Here is a 19,070-nt window from a genome sequence, read left to right on the forward strand (position 1 = left end):
AGATGTCTGTACCACACTGCCCCCTACAGGCCAGAGACGATCCCTTCATGTAGTCTGTGTCACACCGCAGCAGCAGCAGCTCCCTTTAGATGTACTCCTCCCTTTCCAAATCAAGCATGAGCATCAGTGATGGTTGGCTCTCTGATGGGATGTATGTTGGTGGTGTCGGGGATAATTCATTGCTTCTGGGTGCTTTCCTCTGCTTTGACTCCATGGTGATAGATGCCTTCTCTTTTCTCTCCCTCTCTCTCTTTTTGCACTAATGGTAGACCACTCCTCTCTCGCTCTCGCCGTCTTTCCTTCCCTTCCTCTCGCTCTCGATTGGTCGATTCCAGCCTCTGTCATCGGAGGACACCTGCTTCAGCGCCTACTCTAGCCAGTCAGACAGTCAGTACGGCTCTCCGCCGCGCGGCTGGTCGGAGGAGATGGACGAGTTCGGACACACGCTGTACGTCAGCGACTATACGAACGAGAAGGTACCGGCTGCTCGGGGCTGAACTGCTCTCTCTCTCTGTACTGTGGTGAATTCTGGGGGTGCATGCTGGTCTGGACTTTGGGTTGTGTTATGCTTAAATTCCCTCTGCAGTACACACTTCAGATGATTCCTCCACACTGATTGGTCTAAGTTATACCTCCACAGCATGAAACAGATCACCACGTCTAAAGATACTGTGAAGATATTACACCTTTTATTGCATTTGACGCATGCAACACTCAACAAATATCACTAAATGATGTCTATCATGTGAATTAAGAGAAAGGTAACACAAGAAACAGACTTTCTTTGTATTATTGTGAGTAGATGCTTTACTCACTAACTTTCGGCTCATATTTTTGACATCTAAGGTTGTCTCTCTGTTTCTAGGTCTGATGTTCTTGAACAGATACATTTGGAATATCAGGCCTTGTGTTAAGTTGTGTGTTTCTCCTGTCTGTGTGTGTTAACAGTGGTTGAAACACGTGGATGAGCAGGGCAGACCGTATTACTACAGTGCAGATGGTTCAAGGTCAGAATGGGAGCTTCCAAAGGTAAGACGCTGCTGTCATCCGTACAGTGAAATTCCACCAGATCCGTGTCCGGTCCGTCTCCGATCCGTCACAGCACCAGATCTGATAGGTTTCTATTCTAGTCAATGTGTTAACTTCTACTGGATCCACTCTGTTGCGTTAATTTTCAGAATAAAACACTCAGTGTTATCACCAGAAGAAACATAGCAGCGTGTTCAGATCTGAATCTAGATTATTTAAAGTATTGTATGATCTGCAGCAGCAATCACTCTTATGCATTGTTGGCAAAAACCCTCAACACATTTTCACCTTTTACGGCCAAATTCCACTGGATCTGTGTCCAGTTAGTCTACGACCCGTCACAGCACCGGATCTGATAGGTTTCTATTCTAGTCAATGTGTTAACTTCCACTGGATCCGCTCCGTTGCATTCCGGCTGGTCTCTAATCCAGCAGGTCTAAGCCCTCCGGATCAGATACACAAGACTTCTCTTCTTGCCGGATGCCGGAGCACGACGCATCAATCTCAACAGAGCAGATGGAGCGGGGCAGGAAGTCAGGCACCAAAACAAAATGAAAACATCCGGTTAATTTTCAGAATCAAACACTCTGTGTTATCACCAGATCGTATTTCACTTAACTACAACAACAAACCGTCATGATGAGCGGAGCCAAGCCTGGAGTCAACAGGTCAGAGATTTTCAGAGGACCAGAAAGACAACATGGATGAAGAGAGGAGGAGGATATTAATAAATGCAGTAATAGTCGCGGAAAACCTCGGTCACATGACTCCAGTTGTCCGGCGGTCCTGCTCCATGCTGAGTTCCAAAAATGCTTCAGTGGGTGTTGATGACGAGAGAGCTCGGAGCAGGTCCGCAGCGGGTCGGAGACGGACTGGACACGGATCTGGTGGAAGTCCTGTGTTATTGTTCTGTAACTTAAAAAGACAATACATTTAATGCTTGTACTTAAAGCTGAGAATTAAAAAAATGTATAATTTGAACTTCTATAACTCTTAAAAACATGAAGTAATGTCAGTGCTCAGTTATCAATTTGGCTGTTTTAAGTTTAAGTTAAAGCAAAACACATCCTGCACCGCAGGGCCTCACAAGAACAGTCATAGGCTTTATACAGACAGCATAAAAACACACAATAAACAGTTCAGAGTAAACAATATGGAAAATAATACAAGATTAAAATAGAAACACATTAAAACAGGTTAAATATAATTAAAAGCAATGGTATAAGAGTAGGTTTTAAGGTGTTTCTTATAAGCCTGAACAGAGTTTAGCTGTCAAAGGACCTCAGGTTATTCCAGAGCTGAGGAGCTGCTACAGAGAAAGCCCTCAGCTTTTACAAAGTAATAATAAAGTTAATCCAGTGAGAGGAGAAGAGCTTTAACTACCTATTGTCTCATCAGTTTCCAGATTAATCAAATATTTATTCAGCTGAAGACATGCTTAAAAATCACTTCAATTAAATGTCAAAATCAATCTCCCTTCTCCTCTTCTTCAATTATTTTGTTAGACAATCAGGCAAAAACAAGAAAGATACATTTGTCAGTGATTGGCAGAAAAATGCTCAAAATGTTTGTTTTTTTCCTTTTTTCAAAGTAAATTATTGAAATTATTAATTGTTGACAGTTTTATTTCTCAAAGTCAATTAAGTTGAGTTTATTTTAACTTCAAACTGCAAAGTTTTGAAGATCAGCTCAGCCTCTCTTCTCTGGTTTCTCATTTTTAAAACCAACATATTCAAATATCCGTCATTATTTCAGTAGATTCATTATATCCACAGATATCTGATCAGTGGGAGATTTGTTGTTATAAATTTAAAGATATATATTTTCAGTTGTAACACCACGCTAACTCTTGTGAGAATCAAACACACACTCCTTCAGTTATAGTTTGAATCAAAAAGTCAGCCCCACTCTCTCTCCCTTGTTTCTCCTCTGCTCATTGTCCTGTCCCCACAATAAGAGCATAAAAAGCCCAAAAGCGATCTCAATGAATGCCTCATGTGTGTGTTTGTTTTCACAAGCTAGAAATAAAAGTGTATTAAAACAAGATGATCATCTGTTCTCTTCCTCCAGTACAACCACTCTCCCCCTCAGCCTTCTGGAGACGCCCCAAAGAGTCGCAGTCTGGATCGGAGACAGGTGGAGCCCATCGTGCTCACCAAATGGAGGCACAGCGCCTACGTACAAGATCCAAATGACAAGGTATGAAACCTAAATCTGCAGGTCTTGCATAAAAAAACTCTTCATGAAGTGAAGTTGAACTATTTGTGCTCAAAGATTGGATATTCTATCCGTGTATGGACCTTAAAGTCTCCACTCTAAATGAGTCGGGTGAAGCTGTTGTCACATGAGTTACAGTTGTAGACTGGTTGCTTTGCAGCGGCTGCTTAAAACCCGGCGTTTCCGCTCAGGCTCAGCCCGCCAACACCCGTACAAACACCAAGTCAGTAGCCTGTCCGACCCACCAATCAGTGCCTGCCTTGTTTCTTAATCCTAGCATGCAATCCAAGCATCAACATGCATGAAGAAAAATCACCCTTCAGGAATAATTCCACTTCTCTTTTTCCACATCTCATGTCACCTGATCGAGGCTCTTCATTTGAATCACAGAAACTGAACGTTCAATCATCAATTATTGTGTCTGACAGTTTGTCCACGATGACACAGAAATGATTCATCTCCAATAATCTCACACTGAAGGAATGTGAAGCGGCAGCCTGGGCTTTGGTATAAATACCTGCCTCCTCATCTAATTAACAACCCACTCATGCCTCCCGCACATCTCAGAGGCTCTCCACACAATTTGCAGCATTATCATTTAACTGCTAATTACCATCACACTCTTCCAGCTGTCTGTGTCTTCTTAACCTCTCATCATCCTCTCATTAACCTCCTGTTGTTTTCCGATGTGTTTGTTTTTCATCCATGTCTCCTCACCAGGACGCTCCTCTGGGTCCCAAGCCCCCTTCACCTGACTCTGACTCCTGCCCTTCATCTCCCAAGCCCCCCACCTCCGTTAGTACTCACCCTTCACCTCGCATCAACTCGCCTCCTCGCCATTCACTTATCTCTGTCCTGCAGGGCTTTAACCTGGTTTCTGGGAGTAAGCAGGCTTATTGCAGGGTTTCTGCACAGGTGTAGAAATACAAAAGGTGCATTTCGACCAAGAGTACCGGGGTCTTTTAGCCTACAGAACTACTTTACCCTGAACTAAAAGGTTCCTGTGCCCCCATTGTTGACTATGTTTCGACTGTGGGCTGAAGTCCTGGGTAGATTGTGCAAATCAGGCCAGTGACGTATGGAGAAAAAAAAAGTAAATGCACTACACCACCGGACCAGTAGAGGGCAGTACAACGTGAAGAATGCCATTCATCACAGATGACACCATAGAAGCAGACGGACAGGCAGGTATCATCAACAGTTAGCCTGTTAGCATGGAATAGACTCAGCTGGCGCTGTTTTAGATGGTGCTATATTTCATCACAGATGGATTCACTGAATCAACACGTGAGAGGAGATAAGTGCGAGTAGCAAAGACGTTTCAACACGGCTTTAAAATCTTTTTGAACTCAAAAAGCTGTGGCAGAGATTGACCGGTGTTTTGGTTTAAACAGCGACCCTGTTAACTGGAGACTTTCAGCCGGATGCATCCCTCATAAACGTCTTTAGACGATCATTAAATATCTGATGAGGATATTTTGAAATCTTAATAAAAACTAAACTAGTTTGCATTCCCAGAAACTCCCTCTGTGTTTCAACAGCTGTGTAAACTCCACAAACACTGACACGTTCAGCTGAAGGTCTCCAGTTTACAGGGTCACTTTTAAAACCGTAACACCGGGAGAGACACATTCACGGTGGGCTGAGAGAAGACTACTGTTACAAGCTGCTAAATCAAGAGAATCACAGCTTCTTCTTTTGAAAAGTACACACATACAAAAAAGATAGAACAAATAAAAACTAATGAAAGAAAGAGAAATCAGTGAATCACAGATGTGTGTGATGTTATTGTGGACGGCGGGTGGGAATAAAAACACTGCGGTTAATCTACCAATCAGACACGTTCAGCATTGCAAGCCCTGCCCCCCAAAAGTCCTGGGGCTTCTCAGGGGGGAGATTATCTACCCCTGAACTAAATTTAGACCCTGGGTCCACCAGTCGAGACGCACGTAGTTCTGGGGTAAAGTTCCTGCGGTCGAAAAATGCCTGAAGAAACTCTTTAGGTTGAAAGCAGAATAAATGCATTAAAAGTAGCAGCCTGTGTTGAAATCTGTGTTAATAAGCAGCTCTGTTGGCTTACATTGCTGATGGAATTGCTTTGACTTTTTAAAATCAAACAGGCGTCCTTTCTTCCTCTGAACATTCAGATAAATCACTGTGTTTGTCCCTGTGAACATCGATCGTCTGCGTGGCTCAGTTTGTCTAAATAAGAGGGGAGAAATCAGCAATAAAATGCAGAACAAGAACATTTTCTACTCTTTAGTAACTCGTCTTTCTTGAGAGAGAATAATGAAAGCAGTCTTTTTTCCTCCGAGCTGAAAACGGTGGTTGTTCCGGTGGTGGGTTTTCTGTGGTGGTGGCGGTGGAGTTTTACAACAGAGTGCCTGTGTTCTTTTTCCTGACAGCAGCTTTCTTTCCTTTCCATCCTGCTGTGGCTGTTAATCAAAGTATAAGTGATTGATGTGTAACCTGTGTGTGTTTCTTTTCTTTCTCTCCAGCCGTCTGAAAAGTGTGGCGTTCTAAACGTAACAAAAATCACTGAGCACGGAAAGAAAGTACGGTGAGTACACCTTTACACCATCCATTATCTATACTGCTTATTTCCTTTGGGGTCATGGGGGGCAGGGTACACTGAGCCTATCACAGAGCTAACATAAAGATGAACACACTGACTCTCACACCATCAGGACAGTGAATATCTGTTACCTCAAAGCGGCAACCTCCGGTCTGAAAATATGAAGCCCATGTGGAAGTGCTAAAAACTGCAGTTCATGCAGCGTCCACTAGAGGCTGGGTGCAGAAACACAGGAAACCACATACACACCCATTCATAAAGCAGAAATAAACATGTTTACAGCCTGCTTTTTTAGATATCAAACTTACGAGTTACATGCCCAAATAAGGGCATGCCTGACTTGATTGACAGGCGGGCACCTTGTAGCTGTTAGCGAAGAGGCTCAAAGCCCGCCTCTTTACCTCACACTAGCTCGGACGATGTTAGGTTTTTTTCTTTGTGATCACATGTTTATTGCCATTTGTGCAGTTACATACAAACATAGGTTACCAAGGGTCATAGAAAACAAAACAACCACAACAACAAACAAACAAACAAACAAACAAACAAACAGCAGACTAAAAAGAAACTACTAAAAAAAACAGGTCCAGAAGAAGAAGAAGAAGGGAGAAAGTTCAAAGTTGTGTTAATGTGGTGAAGTGATATGGATGTAGGTGTGTGTATGTGGGTATGTAAAATAGAGTGTGTGTGAGGGGGGTTGCTCAATTCAGCAAGTTCTTGAGATCGTCCAATGTTTCGGACCATAGCTGAGTTCTGTCCTCTTTTCCTTCATGGATGTGAGCTGTGGAAAGTTCCAAAATACACAACATCAACAAACGTAAGCAACCATTGTTTACGAGTGAGCAGTAAGGGGTGTTTCCATCTAGTGGCAACCATCTTCTTAGCAGCCATGCTCAGACGAAGTTTGGTTGAGCTCAGCATTTCCAATATGGTACCCGGCTTCAAAACGGGGCTTCAGGAACAGATAGGTGAAGTCACGGATACTACGTCCATTATTTATACAGTCTATGGGGGGAAACAGCACATGCACAGGGAGGACATGCAAACCTTCTTTCTAAGAGGAAACATTTAAGTAGGAAAATCTAGCAAAGAGAATCTGATTGGGTTGAAGGAATCCAAATTGATAGGCTACTACCGCCAGAGTTGCTGGAGACTCACAGTCGTACCCTTTCAGCAGCACATGAGTCAATCTGCTGTAGAGTCATCATACAAGGCAGTTTCAGATTAATAATCATGTCTTGAATGATATTTTTAAACAATCTGTTGCAGGAAAAACTGGACGTCTTCCTGGACGGTGCTCCAAGGATCCACGTTGCTGTTTGCCAAAGGCCAAGGAGGAGGAACCAGCTGGGTTAGTCTCTCTTTTCAGTGGAAAGAAACAGAGAAAAGTTAATTGATAAGGACAGACGAGTCTTTCCTCTCTGAACGCTGACATACTTTTCATGTTAGAAAGCAGTGGGCCTTATTCATCATTACTGCGAGTCTGTGCAATCATTTTATCTTTAACTTTGGAGTATTCGGCTTCTCTTTGCTCCTCTTTTCAAGAAACTTCTCAATTCAAAAGAGAATCAGACTGTCGTTAAGGAAGCTGAAGGTGAATGAGGCCCAGTGTTTCCATCGTTTCACTGCGGAGTAGTCGGGGTTGAACTTTCTTCTAGATGTCTCCTCTTCCTTCCTCTTTTCCATGCCTCCATTTCCTTCCTTTTGGCCTCACTTCCCTCTCCCCCATCGTCCTTGTTTTCATCCCTCTCCATCTTTCCATGTAGTCACACTACCACAGTGGCTCCCTCCCTGAATTTCTCCTGTCACTGTTGAGTAGCTGGAAGCCGGCTGCTAAGAAACGTCCCGCTGTCTTCTTTGACTGCTCGGAGCTCGACAGAGCCTCCTCTGTATGTGCTTCGTCTTTCCTCTCTGCCCACCCCGTCCTCCTCTGCATGCCACCCACCTCCTGTCTGCCACGCTTTGACCCGACCCCCTCTGTGTGTTATTTGTCACTGCATGGGGAGAGGGCTGGGGGTTAAATTACTGTCATTATTTGATAAATGGATCACTTAGCGGTTTGACTTTTCTTTTAATTGGTGTATTTATTCCACATTGGAGAGGATCACGTCATTTTAAATGTTTGAAAAGCTGCATGGAGTTCATATAACAGCAGGTTTCATCAGAAAGTTCTTCTCTTGGACACTGAACAGTTTTAAAGTCAGGCGTTCATGAGATCAAACATGCCAGACCAGCAGGGTTACAGTCAGACGTTAGTCTTATTGATGCTGGCTGATAGATAATACCTTAACACACGTTAACCTTTACCTCTGGAGAGTCTTCTTCACTGTTATGAGCTCTCCAGGTAAAAGAGATGATGATGAAGTGTAGCTCTGTCAGTGTGACACGCTACTAAAACTTGAGAAATTAAAATAACCCATTAAGAGAGGAAGATTTAACAATGCTTAGTGTATGCACCTGCATTTACTCAGAATTAAATGTTAGCTTTTTCGGGTTAATTTTCATTCATAACATTTTATTAATTTATTAATTTATGTTTTTATTTATTTAAAGGGACAGTGCATATTGATTTATTTATTTAAAGCAACAGTGTATGTATTTATTTAAAGGGACAGTGTATTTGTTTATAGATTTATTTATGGATTTATTTAGGTACAGTGCATATTTATTTATTTATTTAAAGGGACAGTGTATTTTTTTATTTAAAGGGACAGTATATATTTATTTATTAAGTTGTTTTTTTATTTATTTAAAGGGACATTGCATATTTATTTATTTATTTATTTAAAGGGACAATGTATATGTATTTATTTGTTTTGTAATGTATATGGACAGTGCATATTTATTTATTTATTTAAAGCGACAGTGTAATTATTTATTTAAAGCGACAGAGTAATTATTTATTAATTTATTTAAAAGCACAGTGCATATATATGTATTAATTTATGTTTTTATCTATTTAAAGGGACAGTGTATATTTATTTATTTAAAGGGACAATGTATATGTATTTATTTGTTTTGTAATGTATATGGACAGTGCATATTTATTTATTTATTTAAAGCGACAGTGTAATTATTTATTTAAAGCGACAGTGTAATTATTTATTAATTTATTTAAAAGCACAGTGCATATATATGTATTAATTTATGTTTTTATCTATTTAAAGGGACAGTGTATATTTATTTATTTAAAGGGACAATGTATATGTATTTATTTGTTTTGTAATGTATATGGACAGTGCATATTTATTTATTTATTTAAAGCGACAGTGTAATTATTTATTTAAAGCGACAGAGTAATTATTTATTAATTTATTTAAAAGCACAGTGCATATATATGTATTAATTTATGTTTTTATCTATTTAAAGGGACAGTGTATATTTATTTATTTAAAGGGACAATGTATATGTATTTATTTGTTTTGTAATGTATATGGACAGTGCATATTTATTTATTTATTTAAAGCGACAGTGTAATTATTTATTTAAAGCGACAGTGTAATTATTTATTAATTTATTTAAAAGCACAGTGCATATATATGTATTAATTTATGTTTTTATCTATTTAAAGGGACAGTGTATATTTATTTATTTAAAGGGACAATGTATATGTATTTATTTGTTTTGTAATGTATATGGACAGTGCATATTTATTTATTTATTTAAAGCGACAGTGTAATTATTTATTTAAAGCGACAGTGTAATTATTTATTAATTTATTTAAAAGCACAGTGCATATATATGTATTAATTTATGTTTTTATCTATTTAAAGGGACAGTGTATATTTATTTATTTAAAGGGACAGTGTGTATATTCATTTAAAGGGATAGTGCATATTCATTTAAAGGGACAGTGCATATATATTTATTAATTTATGTTTTTATCTATTTAAAGGGACAGTGTATATTTATTTAAAGGGACAGTGCAAATATATTTATTTATCTAAAAGGACAGTGCATATTAATTAATTTATTCATTTATTTATTTAAAGGGACAGTGCATATATATATTTATTTAAAGGGACAGTAAATATGTATTTATTTATCTATTTATATATTTATTTAAAGGGACAGTGCATGTATATATATATATATTTTAAGTTAAATTTGGTTGCTTTTTCACCTTTATTTGATAGAAGAGCTGAAGAGAGACAGGAAACAGGGGGAGTAGACAGTGGGGGAAGACATGCAGCAAATGGTTGCGGCCAGGAGTGGAACCTGTGACCTCTGCAACGAGGATTTTCGCCTATGTACATGGGGCGCACTTAGACCACTAGGCCACCGGCGCCCTGAAAGGGACAGTGCATATTAATGAACATTTCAGCATAGCATCCATGTAAATATGCCAAAGTTAGTCATAAGGCAAATTTCAATGCGTAGTCCCTGGCAGGTTTTTTGCTTGTTCGAGTCTAACAAGTATTACAGTCCGACATAGATATGCTCGACAACAAAAAGTCTACTTGCAGCAACTAAAACATATCATAAAGATTTGTTATTTTTAACAGTTCAAATCAGTTTCTAAAGTTCAAATGTGAAGCTCCAACTTCATCCTTGAGTTCCAAAGTTTTCAGATCAGTTGATGAGAAATGTGTTTCCACCTCTACACAAACTGTTGCATGTTTTAAAGCTGAAAAAACTACCCCATAAAGGCTAATGGTGTTTTATTTTTGTCTGCTGTGATTTATTTCCCCTCTCTCTTCAGTTTGGAGGGAGTCAGTCCAAACCTGAGTTCACTGTGGATCTGAGGGGCGGCTCTGTGGAGTGGGCTTCGAAGGATAAGTCCAGCAAGAAGCATGTTATAGAGGTGAGAGAGCTTTCTTCTGTTGTGGTTCTGACTCACACACATTAAAGATGCTCCTGTCTTCATGTGAAAATAACAGATAATAATTTCTAAAGTTTTATATTTGTTGAACTAACAGACCAATCAGAGTGCACATGATGATGTTTGTGTGTGTCTCTCTCTGCTGCAGGTGAAGACTCGGCAGGGCACGGAGCTGCTGATCCAGTCCGAAAACGACGGCGTGGTCAACGATTGGTTCAGAGCACTGCAGGACACCATCAGCACTCATGTGAGAACCAAAACCTTTACTACAATCAGAGCATAGAAACCTGAGCAATAGTAATAACAAAAGTACCCCAAATTTCTGATCTCTGTCTCAAGTTTTCACTTTCATACATTCTTATAAACCATATATCACACCTCGATGCAACATGAATGATAGGAGCTGATTTTTGTAGAGAAAATTGCTCAAATGGTTATAAAAATGTTGCTTCTATTATCAAAAAATGTCATTAGATGACTAGTGTTTACTGTGATCATTCTCAAGTTTGATTTCCTTGAATCACTTTGACTTTGTTGCAAACCACCGATTAAGTTTGTAGCTTCCTTCAGGAGTCAACAAGCGCACTAGATAAACGTTTTTACAGCCAATAACTTAAATCTGTGTGTGTGTGTGTGTGTGTTTGTGTGTCTCAGGCCTGGGAGTCTGATGAGGCCATAGAGGAGGACATGCCGGAGTCACCTGGTCTGGAGAAACATGACAAGGAGAAGGAGCACAGAGACTCAAAGAAAGGTAGAGGTATGCGATGTGTTTAAAGAGGACACATGTACGTCTGTACATAAATGCATGAACATGTTTGCAGTGATTAAAAGATGCTTCTTAAGGTGCATTTGGACCAAGAGTTCCGGGGTCTTTTAGCCCCCAGAACTACTTTACCCTGAACTAAAAGGTTCCTGTGCCACCATTGTTGTCTGCGTTTCGACCACGGGCTGAAGTTCCGGGTAGATTGTGTAAAACAGGCCAGTGACGTATGGAGGAAATAAAAGTAAATGCACTACACCACCAGACCAGTATAGGGCAATAAAAAAAAGAGGAATGTCATTCATCACAGATGACACCATAGAAGCAGACGGACAGGCAGGTATCATTATGAGCAACACAACAGTTAGCCTGTTAGCATGAAGAGACTCAGCTGGCGCTGTTTTAGATGGTGCTATATTTCATCACAGATGGATTCACTGAATCAACACGTGAGAGGAGATAAGCGCGAGGAGCAAAGACGTTTCAACACGGCTTTAAAATCCTTTTGAACTCAAAAAGCCGTGGCAGAGATCAGCCGGTGTTTTGGTTTAAACTGCTACCCTGTTAACTGGAGACTCTCAGCCGGATGCATCCCTCATAAACGTCCTTAGACGATCATTAAATATCTGATGAGAATATTTTGAAATCTTAATAAAAACTAAACTATTTTGCATTCCCAGGAACTCCCTCTGTGTTTCAACAGCTGTGTAAACTCCACAAACACTGACACGGTTAGCTGAAGGTCTCCAGTTTACAGGGTCACTTTTAAAACTGGAACACCGGGAGAGACACATTCACTGTAGACTGAGAGAAGACTACTGTTACAAGCTGCTAAATCAAGAGAATCACAGCTTCTTCTTTTGAAAAGTACACACACATACAAAAAAGATAGAACAAATAAAAACTAATGAAAGAAAGAGAAATCAAGTGAATCACAGATGTGTGTGATGTTATTGTGGACGGCGGGCGGAATAAAAACACTGAGGTTAATCTACCAATCAGACACGTTCAGCATTGCAGGCCCTGCCCCCCGAAAGTCTTGGGACCTTTGAAAAGTACTACCCATCTAGCAAGGGCTTTTTAGGGGGAGATTAACTACCCCTTAACTAAATTTAGACCCTGGGTCCACCGGTCGAAACGCACGTAGTTCAGGGGGAAAGAAAATAGTCATTAAAAGACAAAGTTTTGAGTTTGATCGATTTGAAATGAGGAAATCTTACAGCAGAACTTCTCTCAAGATTATCAGAGTTTATTATCTGAGCCTGAAAGTGAAAGTACAAAGTGTCTGCTTGGCTCAGCCTCCCGAGTCCTTTCCTCTAAATCTTCAAAACAACCTCACGTCAGTTTCATTCCCGAGCGTCCGTCATGGCGATCAGTGTGTTGAGACGAGTGGTGGACAACACTGTCCTTTCTCACCTGTCCTCTGCAGCCATGAAGACCTCCACCAGCATGGACGGCTCGGACAACAAGAAGACCAGGCACAAGCTGAAGAAGTTCCTGACCCGCCGCCCGACCCTGCAGGCCGTCAGAGACAAGGGGTACATCAAAGGTGAGTGGGCAGCAACAGCGGATACCTTAAAAACACAGATATGTCTACATCTTTTGTTTCTTCGGATTCAAGGGAGGTTTAGAAGATGTCAGAGGCTGCAAAGCTCACAGTTTGATCACTTCTTTTTAAAAACTAAATATGATGCCTCTGAAGGATAACCCTCTTAATTTGTGGCATCAGTTTGTACTATTATTTCCTTTTTTGACCACAGAAAGCTTTATAAGAGAGGAATCATAGTGGTTACATAATTTTTCTCCTTATCTCAACGATATATGTGCATCTTTTGCCCTCAAATGAGCCATTAGGTTTGTAGCTTTGTTGTAATTAACCAGGGAAGAAGTATTATTCAGTCTTAGTTGAGAGAAGTAAATGCTCCTTGCTTTTATCTCTAATAGAAGCTAATAAAACACGGGGAGGTTTGCAGGACGTTGTTAAGATCTGAGCGTAGATAAAACACACACTGAAGAGAAAAACAAGGACTTTGGACTGCTTCGTGACTCCGTTTCCTGACTTTGTTTCCTGACTTTGTTTCTCTTCTATCTTTGTGTTTCAGATCAGGTGTTCGGCTGCAGCCTCTCCAGCTTGTGTCACAGAGAGAGCGACACGGTGCCCAGCTTTGTCCGGATGTCCATCGACCACGTGGAGAACAACGGTGGGTTCATGTGTGAAACTGTAGTTAGAACATGAGTTTCTGATCTGCCTCTCGTAAAAGTGGGTGTTGGTTTACTGCCTCATGATAACACGAGTCGTGTCAGGGTCATTTAAAGATCTCACTGACCTGATATGGATGTTTTCTCTGCAGGTCTGTGTGTCGACGGGCTGTACAGAGTCAGTGGAAACCTCGCTGTCATACAAAAACTACGCTTCGCTGTTAATCATGGTAAGTGACGACTTTCTGGAGCTAGCCTAGCATTTAGCATGTTCAAGCCATTAATATGAGACGTGTCCACCCAATGCACCAAGAACTTTAAGTCCCAGGAAAACTACAACTATGATGAAAGTCTGTTGAGGTCTGATTCTCAAAGATGAGGACAATTTTTCAGCTGTTTTTCTGAATTAAGGACATACCGCTAAAGTAAAATCCCAATAGCCCCTTTAAAGGTGACATATCACGCTTTTTTCATCAATATATATTGGTCTAAGAGGTCCCCAAAACATGTCTTTAAAGTTTATGCTCAAAAAAACACTTTGAAATCAGATTTTGGCATGCCTGAAAAGCCCTCTTCTTCAGTCCTCCTCAGAACACTCTGTTTTCCCTCTGACCACGCCCCCTCAGGAAGTGGATGTGCCTCGGCTCTCCAGCACGTTGATCTAATGTTTATATGTTGGCTGAATATACACGGCTGCTCAGAGATTACGTTACTTCAACCCTCTGAATCTGATCCAGAATCTGATCCTGACGGAGAGGCGCCTGTAGCAGGACCTTTCTGAGGGATTGGTCACAGATTTAGTGTTTCTTGTTGTTATATTTATCAGTATGTAGACGTGTGTCTTGGTACACAGCTACAGCTATGAACATGTAGCTATGTGGCTATGCTAATTAGCGCTAGCACTTATCCATGACAAATAAAAATCATCCACTAGATCTTCAAATCTGCAGACATGGGGAGTAAAACCGACCTCTACCAGAAAGACAGCAGGACCTTTCTGAAGGATTGGTCACAGATTTAGTGTTTCTTGTTGTTTTATTTGTCAGTATGTCGACGTGTGTCTTGGTACACAGCTACAGCTATGAACATGTAGCTATGTGGCTATGCTAATTAGCGCTAGCACTTATCCATGATAAATAAAAATCATCCACTAGATCTTCAAATCTGCAGACGTGGGGAGTAAAACCGACCTTTGTGTTTATTAAGACAGCCTACAACTAGCATGCCTCCCTCCTAAGCTCCTTGTTAGCACACATTTGTGCAGGTAATGAAAAACGGAGGAGGGATTCAGTATTATTTTATACAGTCTATGGGCTGAACAAGCTCCGAGCTCTGACTCCGTGACAGACCGGATATTGTTGTTACGTAACAAAAACACAGAAGTCTGAAACATCTCGTTTCACACACATTTACAGAAAGGTGGAGAAATCAGAACAGGGGCAGAATGGATTTTTTTCATTCTCGGGGGGTTTGTAGACATGCCAGGGACACATATTTCAGGTAGAGAACCATTAAAAAGTCAATTTTGCATGATATGTCACCTTTAAGGCAGCACAAGGAAGTAGCCTACACATGCCCCGGTTTTTCAGTTTAATACAGTTTTATCTACTTTGGGTTTTAGACGTTGGGGGATACTCGTGTCCTTAAGTAACATATATGATATTCTCAGCTCTGCCCGGTCACCTGAGGACTTTGCAGGTGTTTAGTCGTGAGACTCGTTCTGATTTGCTGCACTTTGCAGCATCTTTCCAGAATCAGCTGAGCAAATACAGCATGCTTCATGGATATACACCACCAGTCAAAAGTTTGGACACACCTTCTCATTCAATAGTTTTTATTTATATTAATTATTTTCAACATTGTAGATTAATACTGAAGACATCAAAACTATGACATAATCTGGTTTTGCCATAATCTGGATTACAACAGTAGTCAAATAGGGCTATCCATTGTGTACTAACCCTACCTCTGAACAACACAACTGATGGTCTCAAACACATTAAGAAGGCAAGTCATTCTACAAATGACCTCTTGACAAGGCTCATGTTCATTAGAAACCATTCCAGGAGACCACTTCATGAAGCAGACTGAGAGAATACCAAGAGTGTGCAAAGCTGTCATGAAGGAAAAAGGGGGCTACTTTACAGAATTTAAAATATAAAACATATTCTGCTTTGTTTAACACTTTTGTGTTCATTCAATAATTCCAATATGTTCTTTCATAGTGTTGATGTCTTCAGTATTAATCTACAGTGTTAAAATAATTCAAATAAAGATAAACCCTTGAAGGAGAAGGTGTTTCCAAACTTTTTACTGGTATTGTACATTTATGCATTTGAAATTCTTTAAGCCAAGACACATTTAGACAATTTCTGAACATACTGGTCCTCACGGAGTGTAACTCAGACTCCGGTTATCTTGTTAATTCAGAGAAACAGAGCAGAGTTGGGCTTTTTTCTCATGTGAATGCAATTCGCTTCTGTAGGATATTATTGCAATGATATACAATAAGAATAATGTCGTGTAAAACAGGTATCACTATTTGTGCATTACTGCAGCCTATCAAAGGTGTTTTCATCTGTAAGCCCCCTCCTAGAGTTCCTGTACCTCCAGAGCTGGACGCTGTGGAGGGTTGAAATAAAGTCCAGAGTTTAACTTAAACCGTTGTCCTTAAAGAGTTCCTCCAAACAACAAAGCCCCTGGGGAAAGTCCCTGCAGTGGTGGAATCTGCATTATAAAATTCAGACCGGTTTTGGTTCAAATCACTAACCAGGCTGTTAATAAAGCGGCACACAGAACAGAAAGTGGCATGATGTGCTTCATCACAAACTGCTGGATACACCCAGTGGTCCTCCCAGAACTCCCCAAGGCCCTGTCTTTGTCAGCCTGTCTCAGATGGAGAAGTGAAAACGTAGCTATAGTTTCTGTGTTATGTAATCTGTTCTGAGTGTGTCTGAACATCTCTCTGACTGACGCTTTGTTTGTGTGTCTAGATGAAAAGGTGAACCTGGCAGACTCAAAGTGGGAGGACATCCACGTGACCACCGGAGCTCTAAAGATGTACTTCAGGGAGCTGCCGGAGCCTCTCTTCACCTATGCCTTCTTCCATGACTTTGTCAGCTCCATCAGTACGTGTCTCACACAGCAGTAGAACAGATATCCGTGTTTGTTCTTGTATTAACTCAGTCTGATGCAAATCCACCGTCTGTGTTACTAAGCATGTGATTACCCTCTTAATTTCAAAAGAAGAGTGAGAGCCTGCAAAACTCTATCCATCTTTTTGTAAAGATTCTCCTCACTGTGGGTTTCAGAGTTAAAAGGCCCTGATGGAGCAGCCTGCATCTTTGATTTTATTGTCCAGATGGTGATTTGAAGTCAATAACTGTAGTCGAAAACCTTGTGAAATCATGCATGAACCACAGATCTTAAGCCCCACTGAACAAGTGATTAAGCACCCTGGGAAAAACAAACACCAAATGTTGTCCAATCCTATAAATCACTGGCATCGAGCTACACTTTGAAACACAGATTGTTCTCCCGTGCTTTAACACGTCTTGTGTTTTTGTCTGCAGAGCTTCCAGAATACAAGCATCGAGTCCAGTCCATCAAAGAGCTGGTCAGACAGCTCCCCAAGCCCAACCAGGACACCATGCAGGCTCTCTTCAAACACCTGAGGAAGTACGAATGACACTATGTTTCTCAAATCACACATCAGAGCTGCAAAAATACAATGAAATCATTACTGACACAGGCAGATAGGGCAGGATACAAACAGAGAAGGGCTGCACTGATGATTCATCTGTCATGTCTGGTTATTTCTTTTTCATTTCTAGATGTTTGTCTGTATGCAATATGTCAGGAATTAGTCAAAAATGTAGGCAAAAGCTCCAGAGCTTGCAGTGATGCTCTTTGACAAACAAAGCATGGTTCAAATCATAAAGTAAACCTTTTGACAGACAGGGAGGAGGAATTTTAACAATGCAAAACAGAATACAATGTGAGGTTAAAAAAAAATACACGTAAATTAAACAGAAATAAATCAGGGGTTCTCAAACTTTTCAGCCCGTGACCCCCAAAATATAGGTTCCAAAGACTTGCGACCCCCACTGTCCCTCCAAGTGGTTTAATGTGGCTTCATTTAGCTGGTCTGCAGAAAACGACCCTACCTATATGAGCATGTGTCTGTGTTTCCTGTGCTGTTATGAATTAACCTGCTGCTACTGATGCTTTTGATAATTAACTGTTCACTAACTCTAAACTTAGGAGTCATCTGGAAAAAAGAAAGGCAGAAAACTCATTACACTTTCTATTTTCAAGGTTTTATTTCAAGCTTAGCTACTATTTTTGTCCATATTTTTTACTGTAATTGGTAAAATGTACTATTTTTAGATGACTTTTGTCATTCAACTTATTTATTGCATTGTTTCAATATTTCTTTGTTCACCACAATTTAACAAATTATATATAAGTAATACAAAACCAACAAAGAGAAGAAAAAATCAAAAAATTCAAACATAATAATGATAATAAAGGAATAATCATAATTAACAGTACAAACAAAAAGGAAGATAAGCATTAGAAAACAAGGTAAATAAACAAAAATAAATAATAATAATGACAATACACATTTTTAGATAACTTAAAAAAAAAAAAACATTCTGGAAGACATCTCACCCCCAGGGTGTCCCAACCCACACTTTGGCAACCCCTGCAATAAATCACTGTTTAAGAGGTTTTTCAGAGCAGTGTAGGAGAAAGGGATGCAAGACTCGTTGTGAGCCCATTGAAGTGGGGTGCAGAGGATTTGCTGGTCAGTCAGTGTGTAGGGTCTACACACTGCTTGGGATCACTGGGGCTGCCAAGAGGAAAGCCATCAAGTCTGCCATGGAGGCAACGGAGAGGGCCTTCAGATGGCTGTGGCTCAGGAGGAGTGAGCCATGGGCAAGTGCTGTTGGGACACAAGCCAGGGTCTGATCAACCCAGGCTGGGTCACCTGAGAGAGGGTGTATGATGTTGCGAGACCCGAAACACCCGATGACCTCAGGAACATCACTGATGATGTGTCCCAGCGTATCTGAGGATGTATCTTTGACTCAAAGATAAATAAAATGAAAATAAAAATGGATAAGTAAATAAAAGCATTAAAAGGACAATAAAAAAGGTTTTCAGAATAAGAGTAAAATTAGTAAAAGTGAAAAGGATCATTTAGGGACATTAAAATAATAAATGAGAAAAAATAAATAAAAACAATAAGTAATCAAATAAAATTGAAAACAATTTGTTAGTTGGATAAAAACTAAAAATAAATAAATAGAAGTAAAAACAATTAGAAGGATGAAGTCACATAAAAGCAAGTCTGTAAAAATTGGTTTTAAGAAGAGATTGAAAAGTTGTCGGTGACTCTGCGTGCCTCATCCCCTCAGGGAGGTTTTTCCAAAGTGGAGATGTCTTGTTTGGTTCAGCCTGCA

The 19,070-nt window shown here is 40.2% G+C and overlaps 1 protein-coding gene across 7 annotated transcripts in view; it reads left to right on the top strand.

Annotated features, from left to right (window-relative positions):
* LOC117826779 (rho GTPase-activating protein 12-like) overlaps positions 1-19,070 on the top strand; it is an 88,977-nt gene that overhangs the window by 68,324 nt on the left and 1,583 nt on the right. Inside the window, exons 4-17 of one of the 7 annotated variants that reach the window (XM_034703108.1) lie at positions 270-476; positions 949-1,029; positions 3,100-3,228; positions 3,967-4,041; positions 5,745-5,806; positions 7,091-7,172; positions 10,524-10,625; positions 10,792-10,890; positions 11,298-11,400; positions 12,833-12,952; positions 13,506-13,604; positions 13,755-13,832; positions 16,596-16,730; positions 17,175-17,280. In XM_034703108.1, coding sequence (XP_034558999.1) covers positions 270-476; positions 949-1,029; positions 3,100-3,228; positions 3,967-4,041; positions 5,745-5,806; positions 7,091-7,172; positions 10,524-10,625; positions 10,792-10,890; positions 11,298-11,400; positions 12,833-12,952; positions 13,506-13,604; positions 13,755-13,832; positions 16,596-16,730; positions 17,175-17,280 — 1,478 coding nt within the window. The remainder of the gene's footprint in view (positions 1-269; positions 477-948; positions 1,030-3,099; positions 3,229-3,966; positions 4,042-5,744; positions 5,807-7,090; positions 7,173-10,523; positions 10,626-10,791; positions 10,891-11,297; positions 11,401-12,832; positions 12,953-13,505; positions 13,605-13,754; positions 13,833-16,595; positions 16,731-17,174; positions 17,281-19,070) is intronic. The other 6 variants (XM_034703110.1, XM_034703111.1, XM_034703112.1 and 3 more) reach the window with 6 other exon arrangements.

Source organism: Notolabrus celidotus, chromosome 15 (genome assembly GCF_009762535.1).
Source record: "Notolabrus celidotus isolate fNotCel1 chromosome 15, fNotCel1.pri, whole genome shotgun sequence".
In the NCBI taxonomy this organism is placed as follows: domain Eukaryota; kingdom Metazoa; phylum Chordata; class Actinopteri; order Labriformes; family Labridae; genus Notolabrus; species Notolabrus celidotus.